Source organism: Cephus cinctus, unplaced genomic scaffold (assembly GCF_000341935.2).
Source record: "Cephus cinctus unplaced genomic scaffold, Ccin1 Ccin1_scaffold1576, whole genome shotgun sequence".
Classification (NCBI taxonomy): domain Eukaryota; kingdom Metazoa; phylum Arthropoda; class Insecta; order Hymenoptera; family Cephidae; genus Cephus; species Cephus cinctus.
The window spans coordinates 307,324-321,725 of record NW_014333885.1 but is presented as its reverse complement, the minus strand read 5'-3'; the positions used below and the strand labels follow the sequence as shown (position 1 = coordinate 321,725).

Here is a 14,402-nt window from a genome sequence, read left to right as displayed (position 1 = left end):
TTTTTTTTTTTTTTTTTTTTTTTGACAAAGTTATTAACTATCGCAGTTGGATAACCTGGTTCTAGTGACAATGCGTTTCGACAGTTGCGTGGGTGTATAGGGTGGCACGATTTTTTTTTCACTTCTTTTTTGTATGTTTCTCTATTGTCCATTCTCTATAGTTCATGATCGTATGGACACCCGGTATATTCTAACGCCAAGCCTCTCTAGAACTCTAAGCCTTATACGTTATTCCGCAGCGCGCTTTTCTATATACTCGTGGCGCATAAACGGCGTCTTTCTCGTACCGTTAACGATTAACTTTGTGGCCGAATGTGCTTTGGATTATTTATGTAGGCAGCAAGGGAGTGGCGGGACGCGATTAATACTCGTTAATTATACTGGGTGTTGGTGAAAGAGGCTAACGGCGAGTAAGAAAAATTTTAATGGCTTATAGTGAAACGAGATGAAGAAAAAAAAATTTAATAGTAAAAAAGTTGGATACTGTTATCATGCAAAAAAAAGGAAAAAAAAAACAATTTTGAAAAAATGGGTCATAAGAATTCCACGACATATATATATATATATATATCGATATATCAACCCAAGAAAATAACATGCATGAGTCAGTCGAGCGACTCTTGGAATTTCAGAGTGAATAAATCGATAAGAGACAAAGAAAAAGGAACTAAACGAAAATAAAGAGAAAAAGCTCTCGAGTGAAAAAGTCCAAGACAATTTTGTTATTAACACATGTTGCTGCTAGAGCACGATAACGTAAACGCCGGAATTCATATTTGGCAAATGCTTTAAGCCTCGCGCACAACTCGGCGACAGTATGGGTATCCGCATTATTATTCCCAACGCTCGCCTCGTAATGTGTTTTACGATTTTCAATTTACGCCACCCATGGACTTTACTATATATATATATATATATATATATATATATATCCTCAAGGCGGATATCTATGTCCTTCAACATACTGCTAAGGCATTCGGAGTTTTATCTGATAAGTCATTCGATAAGCACCACTAGGTCCACCCATACGACACATGAATGAAAGTAATAACTGTTAAAGAGATTTATTCAAAATTTCCATGTACCTCGTAGGCATGTTTATTCTCATTTACTAAGTTCAGGAAAAACTCACCGATGGCGCTGCACTTCGATGGGTTCCGCTTCGTGTATTTGGCAACGAAGCACTTTTCGGGTTATTCGCCGGAGGCCTCTGACTCTCTCGTCTGGAAGGTGGCGGCGGTGGGTGCGATAGGGGTCTGCCGGGACTTCTCTGATTCTGAGAATGATACTGACCCCCGTTCCAGGGCTGACGAGAGAGATAGCCGACGTATCCGCCGGAAATGAATTGCGCCGATCCGTTCAGGTGGGGCGGTGCCATTACGGCCGTTTGTTGCGTTTGCGTACCGTTACGCATTTTTTTTAAAAACTTTTATCGGCGGTTCAAATATCCCGCCTTTTTTTCCCCTATACTGTTACAACCTCCGTACAGTCCTCTATGAGATTCCACGACGTTCGTACACTCCGAGCATTTTACTTTAGCAGACTGTCTTCTTCACTACCCACATTTTTCGAAAATTTTTACTCTGTTTTTTCTTCTTCTTTTCTTCCGTTACAGATTTTCTTCTTATTTTCACTTCTGGGAAAATTTTTCTTTTTTTTTTTTATCTCACGGATCCTTCGAGCAACGAGACTCCCGGGTGAAACGCATCGAAGGAAAGGAAGTCGAGGCTTATAATTTTCTAACTTTTTTTTTGACCTTTATAAAAAAAATTTTCCATCACATTTACGTGACCCTTATCTAATCGTGAAATACGTTTTTATGAAATTCCTTTGTAATCAGTACGATTGTCAGAATGGATCTACTCGATATGGCGTAGAACTTTGTAAAATTAACAGATCGTTCTACGTCTTCTCAGAGACAATATTGATGTCTGTTTAAGAATTTGCCTTTTTACGTCTATGAACTTGCGATGTTGTCATTATCGCATGGGCTTATCATCGCCGTTTATCTCGGATGAGTTTCACTTGGCCAATCACGCGGAGATGACATAAAGAAAACTACGGTATTAACCAGTAATATGAAATCAGATATAACCTAAAGTGTCATAGATCTCGCACGGTAAGACGATCGATCGATCGATATGATAATTCGAGCTGATCCCAATCTAAAGAGTTGCAAATGGCGTAACGTTCGCGGGGTTGAAAAACTTTCGTGAAATCAACGATAAACCAGAAAGGATCTGCCTGTGACGTAATTAATATCATGGATTAAAATTAAAGTCACAGTGATATAATTTTTTTTTTTTATCGAAAATTATCGATATATCGAAATTTCGTAACGAACGATATACATATACGTATATACATAGTCCAATGTGACGTACTAGATCTTCTCGGTTCGTCTATGAAAAAGAAAGATGAATCGGTCACGCCATTACACGACAATCTCCAGGCTATCGACCCAATCGAAAAAGTGTATCGATCATAAGAAAAGGGAATAGCCGAACGTGGTAGAATAAGAGGGAAAAAAAAAATTAGCCAATAAGATAGATTCGCCAAATCATCCAAAGTGTTACGTTAGGGAATTACGAAAGCGTGATAGGTCCTAGCGATTCCAGGGTAAGTTTTTCTAGCGATTCCTAGCGGTTCCTTGCTTTGATCTTTTATCTTTTATAAAATATTATTATACATCAGATTTGATTAAAATTGAAAAATAAAAAATTGTTTATCTACGGCAAAGAGTAACAGAGTGCTTCTATATCGTCGAGTTACTTTCTACGGGTACAGGAGGAGTTACGATAAAACTGGAGCAAAAGACAAGATCACGATGGAACGCAACGGCGGGCAACTTCGTGTTTCTCGGGTCGTGGCTTCTTCCGGGATTTGGTGTAAAAAGCGCTAAAAATAAAAGACGCGAAGCGAAACCACCGCTGGCGGCGGAAAAAGCATTTAGTGACTTTTTTTAAATCTTTTTCTCTTTCTTTTGTATTCTTTTCTTTTTTTTTTTCTTTTTCTTGTATTACCACGTGGTACGAAAGACTGACTTGACGTTCTATATATATATATATATATATATATATATATGTATATACACTCCTAGTAATGGGTATAAGAATGACTGACAAAGCTTGCCAACAGGGAAAAAAAAAACTATTGCGGTCGCAGATCAAATCGTTGGAGGCAATTTCACGGGTTTAGAGAAATTTGGCGTTTTGACGGACGCTAACGGAGAGTCGGAATAACGGTAAGAGGGATTTCTTTATTTTTCTTATCTTATGTATCTTTCTTCTCTTTCTTCTTGCAGATGGGGGGAAACGGCCATTGGGATTCTATCGCGCGCGAAAGCCGATATCGAAGTTTGGCACGTGTCGCGAATTCTTTTTTGTATTCCTATGGCGATCACGTGAAAATTTCCCCGGCATGGCTGAAGCCAATTTTTGGATATAAAGAAAAAAAATATATAAAAATAACATGTTCCCGGAATATTTTTGAGTAATTTTTTTTTTATTATCGCGTATAGTGACGCGTTATAATTTGAGTTTTATTTTTTTTCAATTTTCATGGTACTCCTAAGATTTGTTAAAAATGATAAGCATTGATAACCGGTCAATAAATGGTCGATTGGACGATCTTGTAAAATCAACAAAGAATTTTGACTCTTTGATAAGACTGATAAGAACGATCGATCCGTGTGATACATAATTCGTCTTACGTGAGATACCTCTGTGTATACATATATCCAAATTTGTGTACACTGAGAAAATTTGTTTATGACAACGAAACTTGATTGGGAGATCGCAATAATTTTGATTCGCGAAAAAATAATTAAATATCAGCGCGATTGTAAAAAGTGGAAAATCAATGTATCGACAAATAAATGACCGAAAGTTTGATATACAAAAAATTTGTCCGATTAATCATAAAACAAGAGTGACATAATGACTAGTAAAATTGGTTAATACCCTTTTACGTAATTGGTACATACTGTTAATTGCGCCATAATCGAGAGTGAAAAATCATTAGCAGCGAGTGCAAGCCATTAAGCGCGTTGACAGATACAGTGCGCATGTGAAAGTAAAAATTGCCCAGGTACGGAAGTTCGAGTGCACAATTAATTAGCCGAAGTGTAGCGAAACCCACGTAAGGTGAACGTTCGAAAGGTCAGAAAGATGAATGATTTCGCAAAGCGAGCAAAGTTTCGTCCGCCTAACCTCGTGCCGACTCTCGTTTTCCATTCCCGTGTTGCAAGTCGTCACAGCGCGAATCGGAGAAAACGTGGGAAAATTGCCATTAGCCGAACATAACCTAGAGCGACGGGTCGGGAGCCGCCTCGAAAGACAGACACTTATATAAAGGAATAATAACAAGAAAGGTTCTCCCCTCCAAAAAATCCAAGAACAAATCCAAGAGTTCAAGGATTCAAAATATCTGTCGTAAAAGAAAATGCAATAACGCGTGTCCGCAAGTTCGTAATATACGAACGTCCCGTGCGCATGCGCCAGATTGTTTACTACCGTTGCCATGGGTTCCGCCGTAGAAATAAAAGAATCACGTAGTCGATCGGTGACGGGAGAAATCGAAGTAGTCCTTAACCGATCTTTAATTGTTAATCCTATCGCGTAAGCGGATACGAGAGCTACTTTAGGTCATAGGTACCAGTGTGACGGTACCTTAACGCACAGCTTGTATTTTAATGTCCGCCGGTAACTGTATATACGTTACTGGAAATTCGTCTCGGCTTTACGTGAAAGTTTCTTCTGGTACCCCCGTGCAACGCGTTCCAAAGCACCAGGGATGAAAGTCCCTAGGCATCCCTAGGTCCCTATCTATTGGACAATGGAATATTACCAGAGAATTCAGGCACGGGATGGGCACGGGTCTCGGCCGAGTACTCGAAGTAGATACTTGACGTGGTGGGTCAGACAAGGCAGTACACGTGACGTGTAACTGCAGCGAGTAGTAACGGATAATAAAATCGTCAGACAGTATATATATACATGCATACACCAGATGTTACTACTGATATGTAAATACAGAAACAGAGTAAATATTTTCTAGGGAATTATCGTTGAATAAAAGATGAGTTAACAAGACGTTGAGAGCCCAAGTTGATAAATACGAAAGTCCGTAGAAACAAGCAAAAGACTGTTTTAAATCCACAAAATGAATCGGATAAAAAATTTTCTTCTGTTCTAATTTATATAATGTCTGAGTCAAAGAACCTTTTTTTTTCTGTCTTTCCCCCTGTCAAGTGAAAGTGAACGAACGCTGGATACAAACAGTATAGACTTGGGTACTGCAGTCGAAGCGGAGAAACACGTTCCACGGAAGTGAATTAGCGCGGAGTGATATTTTTTTTCAAAAATCTCGTCGAGACATTAAAAATCCAGTTTCGAAATATACATAACCGGGAAAGTGATACGAAAAAATAAAAATGTCTTCTTTCTACCCATAAGTCCTAAGTACCTGAAAATTAAATGTGACAGCTGTCAAGTGAAAAAGGTCAGATTAAAGCCAGACACAGATCCTATTAAAGCAGCGCAACAATTATTTCGAGCAGAACCTACACAGCCTCAACCTCCATTCTCCTTTCGACACACGGTATATACGCGTATGTGGAATTACCCACCGTCCACTCCACATACGATAGTTTTATGCTCTATATATCCTGGCCACAAGTAGGATTAACCTACCGTGCCGAAAAAAAAAAACACACACACACTAGCTTACTTTATCCCCAGCGCACAAAATTCTCGATATTCAATCACTCGATCGATTGTCATCGATCACCAAACACGTCGATAGATCGATCACTGGATTTTAGTAATAAAAAAAAAAAATTCCCCAAACTTCACCACACACGTTGAAACACCTTAACGACGTTGATTGTCGCAGTTTGATCTACCCGTATAGATCATTGGACACTGTGGGATCCATGGGATCGATATATATTTCACTTTGGATCATAAAACGTACGTTACCCGTAAAAGCCTATATAAAGTCACAAGCTCCGATTGATCCTGACCAAACGCTCCCTCAAGTTGCCAGCCGCACTGGTCACTTACGTGCGCGTCGTGAACCCCGTAAAATCCAAACGGTCGCATTCCCGTACGGAGGGATTCGAAAAGCGCGCGGATCTGTCGGATATTGTCCGCGGCGGTCGGATCGTAACTGACACGAGGTGGCGGAGTAGCGCGAAGAAAGGTACGTCGAGTCGAGTCCAGCCAGAGGTTCTTCGTGGGACTTCGGAGCGTCGAAGTGGGGACTGAGAGTCATGAAAAATAAAGACACCGGGTATACGGGGTATGCCGTGTACAGGTCGCGCCAGGTCCTCGACAGAGGTAAACACGTACTGTACATACGTAAATGCATAATTAAGACATCTATGTACAGTAGCTTCCGGTATTTTGGCAAACATGAAAAGTGGTCAAAATTAAATATTCAAAAAAAAAAAAAAAAAAAAAAGGTTCATCGACATTCAAAAGTGTAAAAAAAACGTTCAAACAGTAAACGAGACGAAACGAGGAAAATTCTTTGTCTCCACTAATTGGACAAACCACGTGATTAATTAATTTTCTAATTAAAGATATTTCCCACCCACGGCGTATCTTCGATATAACCATCCAAGATATGCGTACAGGTGGGTGGTGTAGAAAAAAATACAACCGGGCTAATTATTTAATTACAGCAAATAATATCGTAATTGATTACGTAATTTGGCTGGGAAATTATAAGGCGTGTCTGAGCGAAAGTATAACACGTGGCTGCGCGATGCCCGTTACTGTAATTGTTTGTCGTGACTTTTGCGTCACCCTGTGTAAGACAGAACGTGGGTATCGGTCGGGACTGAAAATTAACCTGTTATTAAATATTCGTACGTCCGTCGTATTTTTCATGACAGGAAAATTCAATTGGATGACGATATTCGCTGCACGTATCGGGCTCGGCCTTAAAACCGGAAGTCGGCTTTGTCTCTGTGGCTCATTGTTCGAATGCCACGCTCGAGCGACGCTCAGGGACAGACGCGGTTGGACATGGTTTGTTTTGACGTGCCTGCCTTCCGTCACTGTGTTTACCCTGGTCGTCCCGATCCCTGTGCATTTGGCTATTGTCGTGAACGGTAACGGGGAACGACTGGACGATGCCGTCTGCCTTTAACACGATTCAATACTTATTACGTGCCTCTTATGTTCTATATAGGGTTCCTCTATAGGGTTGATAAGTGCGAGGGAGAAAATTTTGTCCGGCGAGGAAAGATACGTATATAAGGGGGGCAGAGGGAAAAAAGAGAGATGAAAAAAGTGCAAAAGCACTGTTTTGGGGACAACGGTATATATATGGGACGGTGGTGGGAGGGGAATGGGAAAATGTAAGAAAATGTAAAATAAAATCGATAAAATTATAATTATTTGCAATTATCGATTTTTTTCATCTCAAGTCAAAATGAGCATGCAACATTTCATTGGCGCTACGTTAACTTGGGAAATTTGGAAATTGTTCGATTTCCGAAATTTTATACGTACGAGGACAGTGATACTGAAACTTTTGGGGCAGATTAGAACCAATTATCGATCGATCGGTGATATCGATTAGGAGTTTCGATAGTTTTGACAATTTATTCTTTTAGCGACCTTCGTCACCGCCAATTTATTTGACTCGAGCACGATGCGTCATACGTGCGTACGTTGAGTGTAATGGAATTGTGATAAGAGCACAGCAAAATATTCGTATCAAATTGACTTAGTGCGCATGACGAAAGACTGGATTGAGTCACCCTGTACTATTCAATAAAAGATAACAAATTACGTACGAACTGATTAAAATCGAATTGACACCTCACGCGAATTCAGAGTTGAATAATCATTTTAAAAAAAAGAATCCATAATCAAAATCCTGATTTTTATAGTTTTTCGTAAAAAATGCCAAAAATTTCTCATTTTCGTTAAAAGTTCACGCAAATATTGTCCCACGTGTGATTTCGTACTAATCATAGAAAAGAGTAACCAAGTGTCAAAAAAAAATGCATTTCAAGAAAATCAAATTTTGACCCTACAGTTCGACCATGACACGTCTTAGCGACCCCCAAATTTAAATCTGCCTCCGAGCGTTCGCCAACTTGACAGATCATTGACTCTTATCGGACTGAAACTCAGGCAGTACCGAACCTTCGTTAGACCGACGAATCGAAAATACACAAGTACATTCGATACCATAAATATTCTTACATCCAGCGTAAAGCCGATTTTCATTAACGAAAATTAATAATACAATATATTGTGCTATATATAACTCGTGTAGATTAAATAAATATAGCGCTCGATTTTATCCGTCCAATCGGCCTGGATAGTCGCTCTGGTTTCGCAATTCCAGAACTTAAAATGTCGTTGCACAACCTTGCTGCCTGCGCGCAGCTGACAATGGCGCGAAGTTAGTATAGCGAAGTGAAAGGCAGCAGCAGCTACAGAGCACCGGGTAGATATCGTAAGGGACGTCAGAGACACAATCGGTTGGTGAACTAGGTAGCTATGCGGTCGTAGGAATTGTATATATATATATATATATATATATGTGCACAGAGAGAGTAAAGGTAGGAGGGGCAGTTTACATAAAAAAAGAAAAAAAATGAAATAAGAGAGAAGGATGCAAAGGTTGTAAGGGAGACGAGGAATAAATATGGCTATAGCCATTTGATATATATATATATATATATATATATATATATGCACTGTACTAATCAGAATAGATGTTAAACAAGAAGTAGAGCGCAACGATACAAATGTGTCTCTTGCCTAATATTACAGTGAGGTAACAAAATCGATACAAAAATTGAACCAGTGTGAAGTTAGCCCCTCCCAAGTATGGATTTTCATAAATTTTCTTTTTAACGTTGTTTGCTAAGACTTGCACCCTCACAGATTTTTTTTAAATTCAAGGTAAGTACGTAGTAAGAAAAGCGTCTAGACGCCATATTTTTCAGTTTTTCAAAAAAAAAGTATCGTTTGTAAATGTCAAAAAGAAAGCTTGCGACAAAAATGTTGGCATAGCATTCAGCTGGTCGTTTACCATAAAAAAAAATGATATTCATAAAAATAAAATTCCAGCTTCGCGTCCAGGATCCTATATACAAAAATTTATTGAAACAGTTATGAATTTTACAGATTTTAACGTACTGTATATTTTCTCGCAGTTTTTACCAAAGTTCTGACCAAATAATCTTAAAGAAAATATTGTTGAAGAAACTAGTCGGTACTTTCTCGTCTAGCCTATCCGTACCGTTCAGTGCAGGTAGACACGAGATGCTGGCTCCTGACGGTGTGTTCCATATGCTGAACACAGGAAGTTCGCATCAAATTTTTATGAATGCCTTTTCTTGTAAATCACCAGAACCATTTTCAAAGACCATCGGAAACTATGGAACTCTGCTGGACGCAAAGGGAACTATAGATTATTTTGAGATGCCACCACATGAGATTCCAGCTTCACAATGACATATAACGTACGGTAATACCAAAAGCGATTGGTATCGAAGACCACAACGAAGGAACAGCAGAAAATGCCATAATGACATTTCAGAAGATCAGCGACCCCTCGTGTTAATATGTAACACACGATATTTCTAATATCGCGAAATATTATGTAATTCCCAATAACCATTTCATGTACCATACCAACGGATAGTATATCTATATATGATTCACGTGAGATTTATAATTTCTTTATTCATCCTTTCAACCTGTAGCATCACTTTCCCTGCCTTTCCCCTAGATTCCCACGGGATACGTAATCAAGCCAAAAGTCCCACAGGGTCTGATTAATAATTCCATGGACTCGAATTACCTCGAAAAATACGATTTATACCCTGTGTCAAATTTCCAACGGCATATACCCGCCACCTTGGCAATCCTTACCTGTTCGATTTTAACCGATTCAGACACAGTGTCATCCCCTTCGTATCCCGAAAAAAAAATCCGACATATAAAAATCATACAAAAGTCCAGACCATATCGCATGGAATACATCGTTCATAAATAATAAATTGAGGACGCGCCCAGTCGTTAGTAAATACTGGATGACGTGGAGAAGTCGCGCGGAATACGAATTACCGGGTAGCAGGAGGAGGACTTGCCAAATTCTGCATTATCGCATTTCCGCGCCACCCCGTCGAACCGAATTTCCCTTTTTTGAAAAAAAAAAAAAAAAAAAAAAAAACTACCACGAGTGGACGAGCCATGCGGAGGAAGAGGAAAAATTAAAAAAAAATTTCTATGAAAAATTGTCGCGGACTATAGCTTCGACGGGTCGTATACAAGACCTGCAGGACAGTTAAGGCTCGCTGCCTATACCTACAGTCCTTTTCACCTATACGAGGTTTTTTAAAAAAAAAAAAAAAAAAAAAAAAAACTACCACGAGTGGACGAGCCATGCGGAGGAAGAGGAAAAATTAAAAAAAAATTTCTATGAAAAATTGTCGCGGACTATAGCTTCGACGGGTCGTATACAAGACCTGCAGGACAGTTAAGGCTCGCTGCCTATACCTACAGTCCTTTTCACCTATACGAGGAAGGAGCTTACGGCAGGTCACCGTTTGCAACGGTTCTCTCTATAAGGCCATTACGAGGGGGACCATCAGAGAGAGGATGAGGTCTTACCCTGCGGAACTTCCTGCTTTGTGCTCTCGCGGTATATACGGATGCATTAATGGCTGTAAGTGTTTAATGGTGTAGCTCTCGCTATAGATTAAACCAGTAAAACGTGTAGTAGTCCGACGGTACACAGGTGAGCCACCGTGTCAAAGTTCAGGTAACGTTAAACGACTGGCGGTCTTGAACGGTGATACGGAATTTATTGGACACCCGTTATAACGCACACGGGATACAGCCCCGTCGTAAAAATGGAGAGAAATATTTTTGAAAAAGGCAAACCTGCACTCGACGTGCTGAGAATCTTGAACCAGATCCAAATAATACAGTACACCCTGTATACATTCACAGGATTCAGATTAAACTTACCGTAAGGTAAGTCGGTCGTTTCATTTCTATGGCAAAGCTCAACCTGGGCTCGCAGGTACGTCTCTACTGAATCGCCCTGTAGGCGTGTGAACCGTGTATAATCTTTACCGCGTGAAATCGTTAAGAAACTTGACCGAGCTTTATCGCGCCGCCCTGGGAGCTCGAAGAGCTTTTCAACCCCCCTAAGGAGTTCAACGGACTTTTAACGAAGCTAAATATAAATGGTGTGCCCGATGACGTAACGCTTACGTCACTGGGGGGGATGATCGTCATGGTACATATATATAACCCGAACAACCTCCCTACCTGGTAAATCATAGTCGAAATTCTTCATGATTATGGATTTATCATATTTCTCCTCTCTTTCGCTCTTTTATTCGTCAAAACCACCATCTTCGTTCAGATCTTCAGAAAAGTCCATTTTCACCCCTTGGGATCTTCCAGACGAAGAGTGACGCAGGACTGCGCACGGACACAGTGCCGGCTGGAGATCCGATGAATATCGAGAGTGACGCGCGGATCGAGGGTGAAAAAAAGATATAGAAAATCGTGCCGATCGGTAAGGTCACAACCTACCTTACCGAGCGCGACCTCCTTCGTTAAACTTTAAAACGAAAAGGACCTTCGTGGTTGGCTGACTGATACGTATAACCACCCTCGCGTGCGAGGGTGCAGTGGCGCAAGGGTAGAAAAGTTCTCAAGACTCTGAGTATTTTTATTTTCTTTTTTTCTGGAAACACAGCCAACCCCTAGAGTCTTAGCGCATAAGGGAGGCCCAAAGAGTGATTTGATTACCGCAGGGTGAATTTCTAAGTGGCGAATTCGTCGTCGTCATTACCCCCGGTAATGAGATCCTACATTTCCCACAAATTGACCCACGACACTTAAAATATATCCACCTGCGTTCACACCGAGCGAATCTTCATGATTTATATTTACGTGAAAAATAAAAATTTTTTTTTTAATTATAACCCCCCCCCCCCTTACACATGCATCTATCGGCGACATAATTTCAACCAAGCGACAGATACACAGTCAAGAACGACTTTAATCTAGTCGCTAATTAACTCCTTTGCGTACGCCCCTTTAAAGTCCGAGGGATATCGGTACGAACGATACAAAGGACTTAATCTCGCCAGTTCATTTGCATCCGCTCCCTTCGAGAGCAGATCTCCGACTGACAGAACGTATAAGCGTCCCTATGTCTCTCTCAGTCCCGATAAACGTAATTGACTCATATATTCCAAGAGCGCCATATATATATATATACACGCTACGTAAAGTCCAAAGGGACTCTTTATCTCCCATACAAAAGGAACGGTGCCGCCGACTGGCTCCTTGAACGATATCAGACTGTCGATATGGGTTGGAATGCATTAAAAAGGCAGCATTGAATATTTACACCGATTTCGAGTCCGTAATAGAGAAATCGTTGACGCAAATCTAGAATACAGAGAAGAGAGAATTACGTAAGAATGGGCTCTCCCTGTAGACTCCCGGTACTCTCGGCCGAAGTGGAATTCGCTTGGAAAATTGTGAGGAAGGTTGAAGCACCTGACGGAGCAAAATCGTAATAAACTCCAGTCTGGCTCTGGTGCAGGTTTCTCTCGTGGAAGGAGGAACGGGGCTCAAGCCGCGTTCACAGCGCGAATATAGATACGATTCGACGAGCTTCCGTCAGCGACATGTCGCCGAGGCGCATTCCTTTGTCGTCGCGACGACGCGGGGGGGACCGGAGACAATTTTAATGAAAATTTTGAAATTTCCCAAAAATCTTGTCACGTGGGCCGAGTTGAACAGAAAAAAGAAATCGACGGCCTGGATCGATACTCACCGACTTGTTGCCGACAGCCTCGTTCAGGTTGTTCACGTTGTTGTTGATGCGATTGTTGTTATTGATATTTCGACTGGCGCCCGTGTTGCCGTTGTTGTTCCCGTGATTCCCGTTGCCGCTGTGCTTGCTGTGCTTGTGCAAGATCATGGCGGCGAACATCTTGGCACCGACCTTCCTTTTCCCGGGTGGCCTTTGGGACGCCTCTTCGCGTGTATTGTCTTTCGGGGATGCACCCTGGCTACTCGCCAGTTCAGCTCATAACTCGCGCTAGCGCCGCGAGCAGATCGATATGCAGATATTGCAGATAAGAAGCTACGCGAAGGTCACGTGAATTGGCCGTATAAAGGAGCGTTCACACGGGGACAATGAAAAATCGAAGAAAATTAATTTTCGCAACTGCAAGGAGGAATGGAGAAAAAACAAATTGTCAATCGAAAATTTTGAAAATTTGAAAATCAAAAATTGACTTTGGATTTTGGGAACGACCGGAGCAAATATCGCACACTGGGCGCACGTGTGTAAGATCAAGATTTACGTATGTATATACTCCCGTATATACACGGGATGCCTATGGAACTCTAACCCACAATCGTGGTAAAAAGAAAAATCTCAAAAACTCATACAGCTACCATCCACACCGACGTACGTGAAACCAGGCGTGAAAATCTCGAGTGCCCGATCTATTCTTAATTGGAGCAATTAACGCGCATCGCAGAGAGGGTAGCCTGCACGCGAGGACATAACGGCCGATTAAAATTAATTAATCGAAGATACGACGTATTTGTTCATTCGTGCATAACGACAGGCTAATCGCGCACGATTAATAAATTAACCCATCGGACGCGAATGATCGAGTGCGAGTCATCTGAAACTATCGGGATCACAAGAAAAGTTTTAATTACCCCCCTCGAGAGTCCCGTCAGCGCTTCCCGTGGTACCGGACTTAATAAAAAAAAAAAATTACAAATTCCCTGGAAGAAAAAAAAATTTCCCATACGTCATCAGTCAGGATGCTCGTTATCGATAATAAAGTGCAACGCACTCAATGCTGATTTTCCTCCGACCCATATCCCACATGGACCAATCCCCTTCCCTGGATACCCCGGCAACCTGGTCCCAAGTCATCTGGACGGGTAATGAATTATAATCAAGCCTCCCGGTATACCGTTGCCGCGTATCCACAGTAACCACCCATAACGTAGATCCGCATGTACAATACGTTAAGCCACTGACGTTATATACCTACAGAGTAAACGCGGGTTCGCCTACAGGAACGTTACTTGGGTTACTCGGCTACTCGGCACCGCGTACGATACACGGGGTGGGTCACTAAAAATAATCACCGGCAAGACACGCGAGGCAACAGCGGCAAGGTAGAAAAATCCATAACCCGTACGGCGTAACTATACCGCACGCGGTGGCATTTATCGCCGAGTTGAAAATACCTGGACATACGTTACGTACGTATGGCGCACGTAGGTACCGATGGTCGGTAGTGATCAGAGGCAGAAGCGTCGGGTATCGATCGGTTATAAATAGCCAAGGTGCAACGTACCGTG

General features: G+C 41.3%; 2 protein-coding genes across 7 annotated transcripts in view; one reads left to right on the top strand and one right to left on the bottom strand.

Annotated features, from left to right (window-relative positions):
* Positions 1-9,654, top strand: part of LOC112495186 — a 20,485-nt gene extending 10,831 nt beyond the window's left edge. For both annotated transcript variants that reach the window (XM_025090669.1, XM_025090670.1), the window contains exon 3: positions 9,385-9,654. In XM_025090669.1, coding sequence (XP_024946437.1) covers positions 9,385-9,488 — 104 coding nt within the window. In that variant the 3' untranslated portion in view covers positions 9,489-9,654. The remainder of the gene's footprint in view (positions 1-9,384) is intronic.
* The window catches only part of LOC107273342 (serine/threonine-protein kinase 26), a 53,970-nt gene that overhangs the window by 18,013 nt on the left and 21,555 nt on the right, over positions 1-14,402 (bottom strand). Inside the window, exons 1-2 of one of the 5 annotated variants that reach the window (XM_015751436.2) lie at positions 5,630-6,185; positions 1,133-1,636 (exon numbers count right to left, since the gene is read on the bottom strand). The exons of 1 other annotated variant lie outside the window; for it this stretch is intronic. In XM_015751436.2, the coding sequence (XP_015606922.1) occupies positions 1,133-1,414 (282 nt within the window). In that variant the 5' untranslated portion in view covers positions 1,415-1,636; positions 5,630-6,185. Of the gene's footprint in view, positions 1-1,132; positions 2,284-5,629; positions 6,186-12,843; positions 13,444-14,402 lie in introns of those variants that run through there. 3 more of the 5 variants (XM_025090666.1, XM_015751437.2, XM_015751435.2) reach the window with 3 other exon arrangements.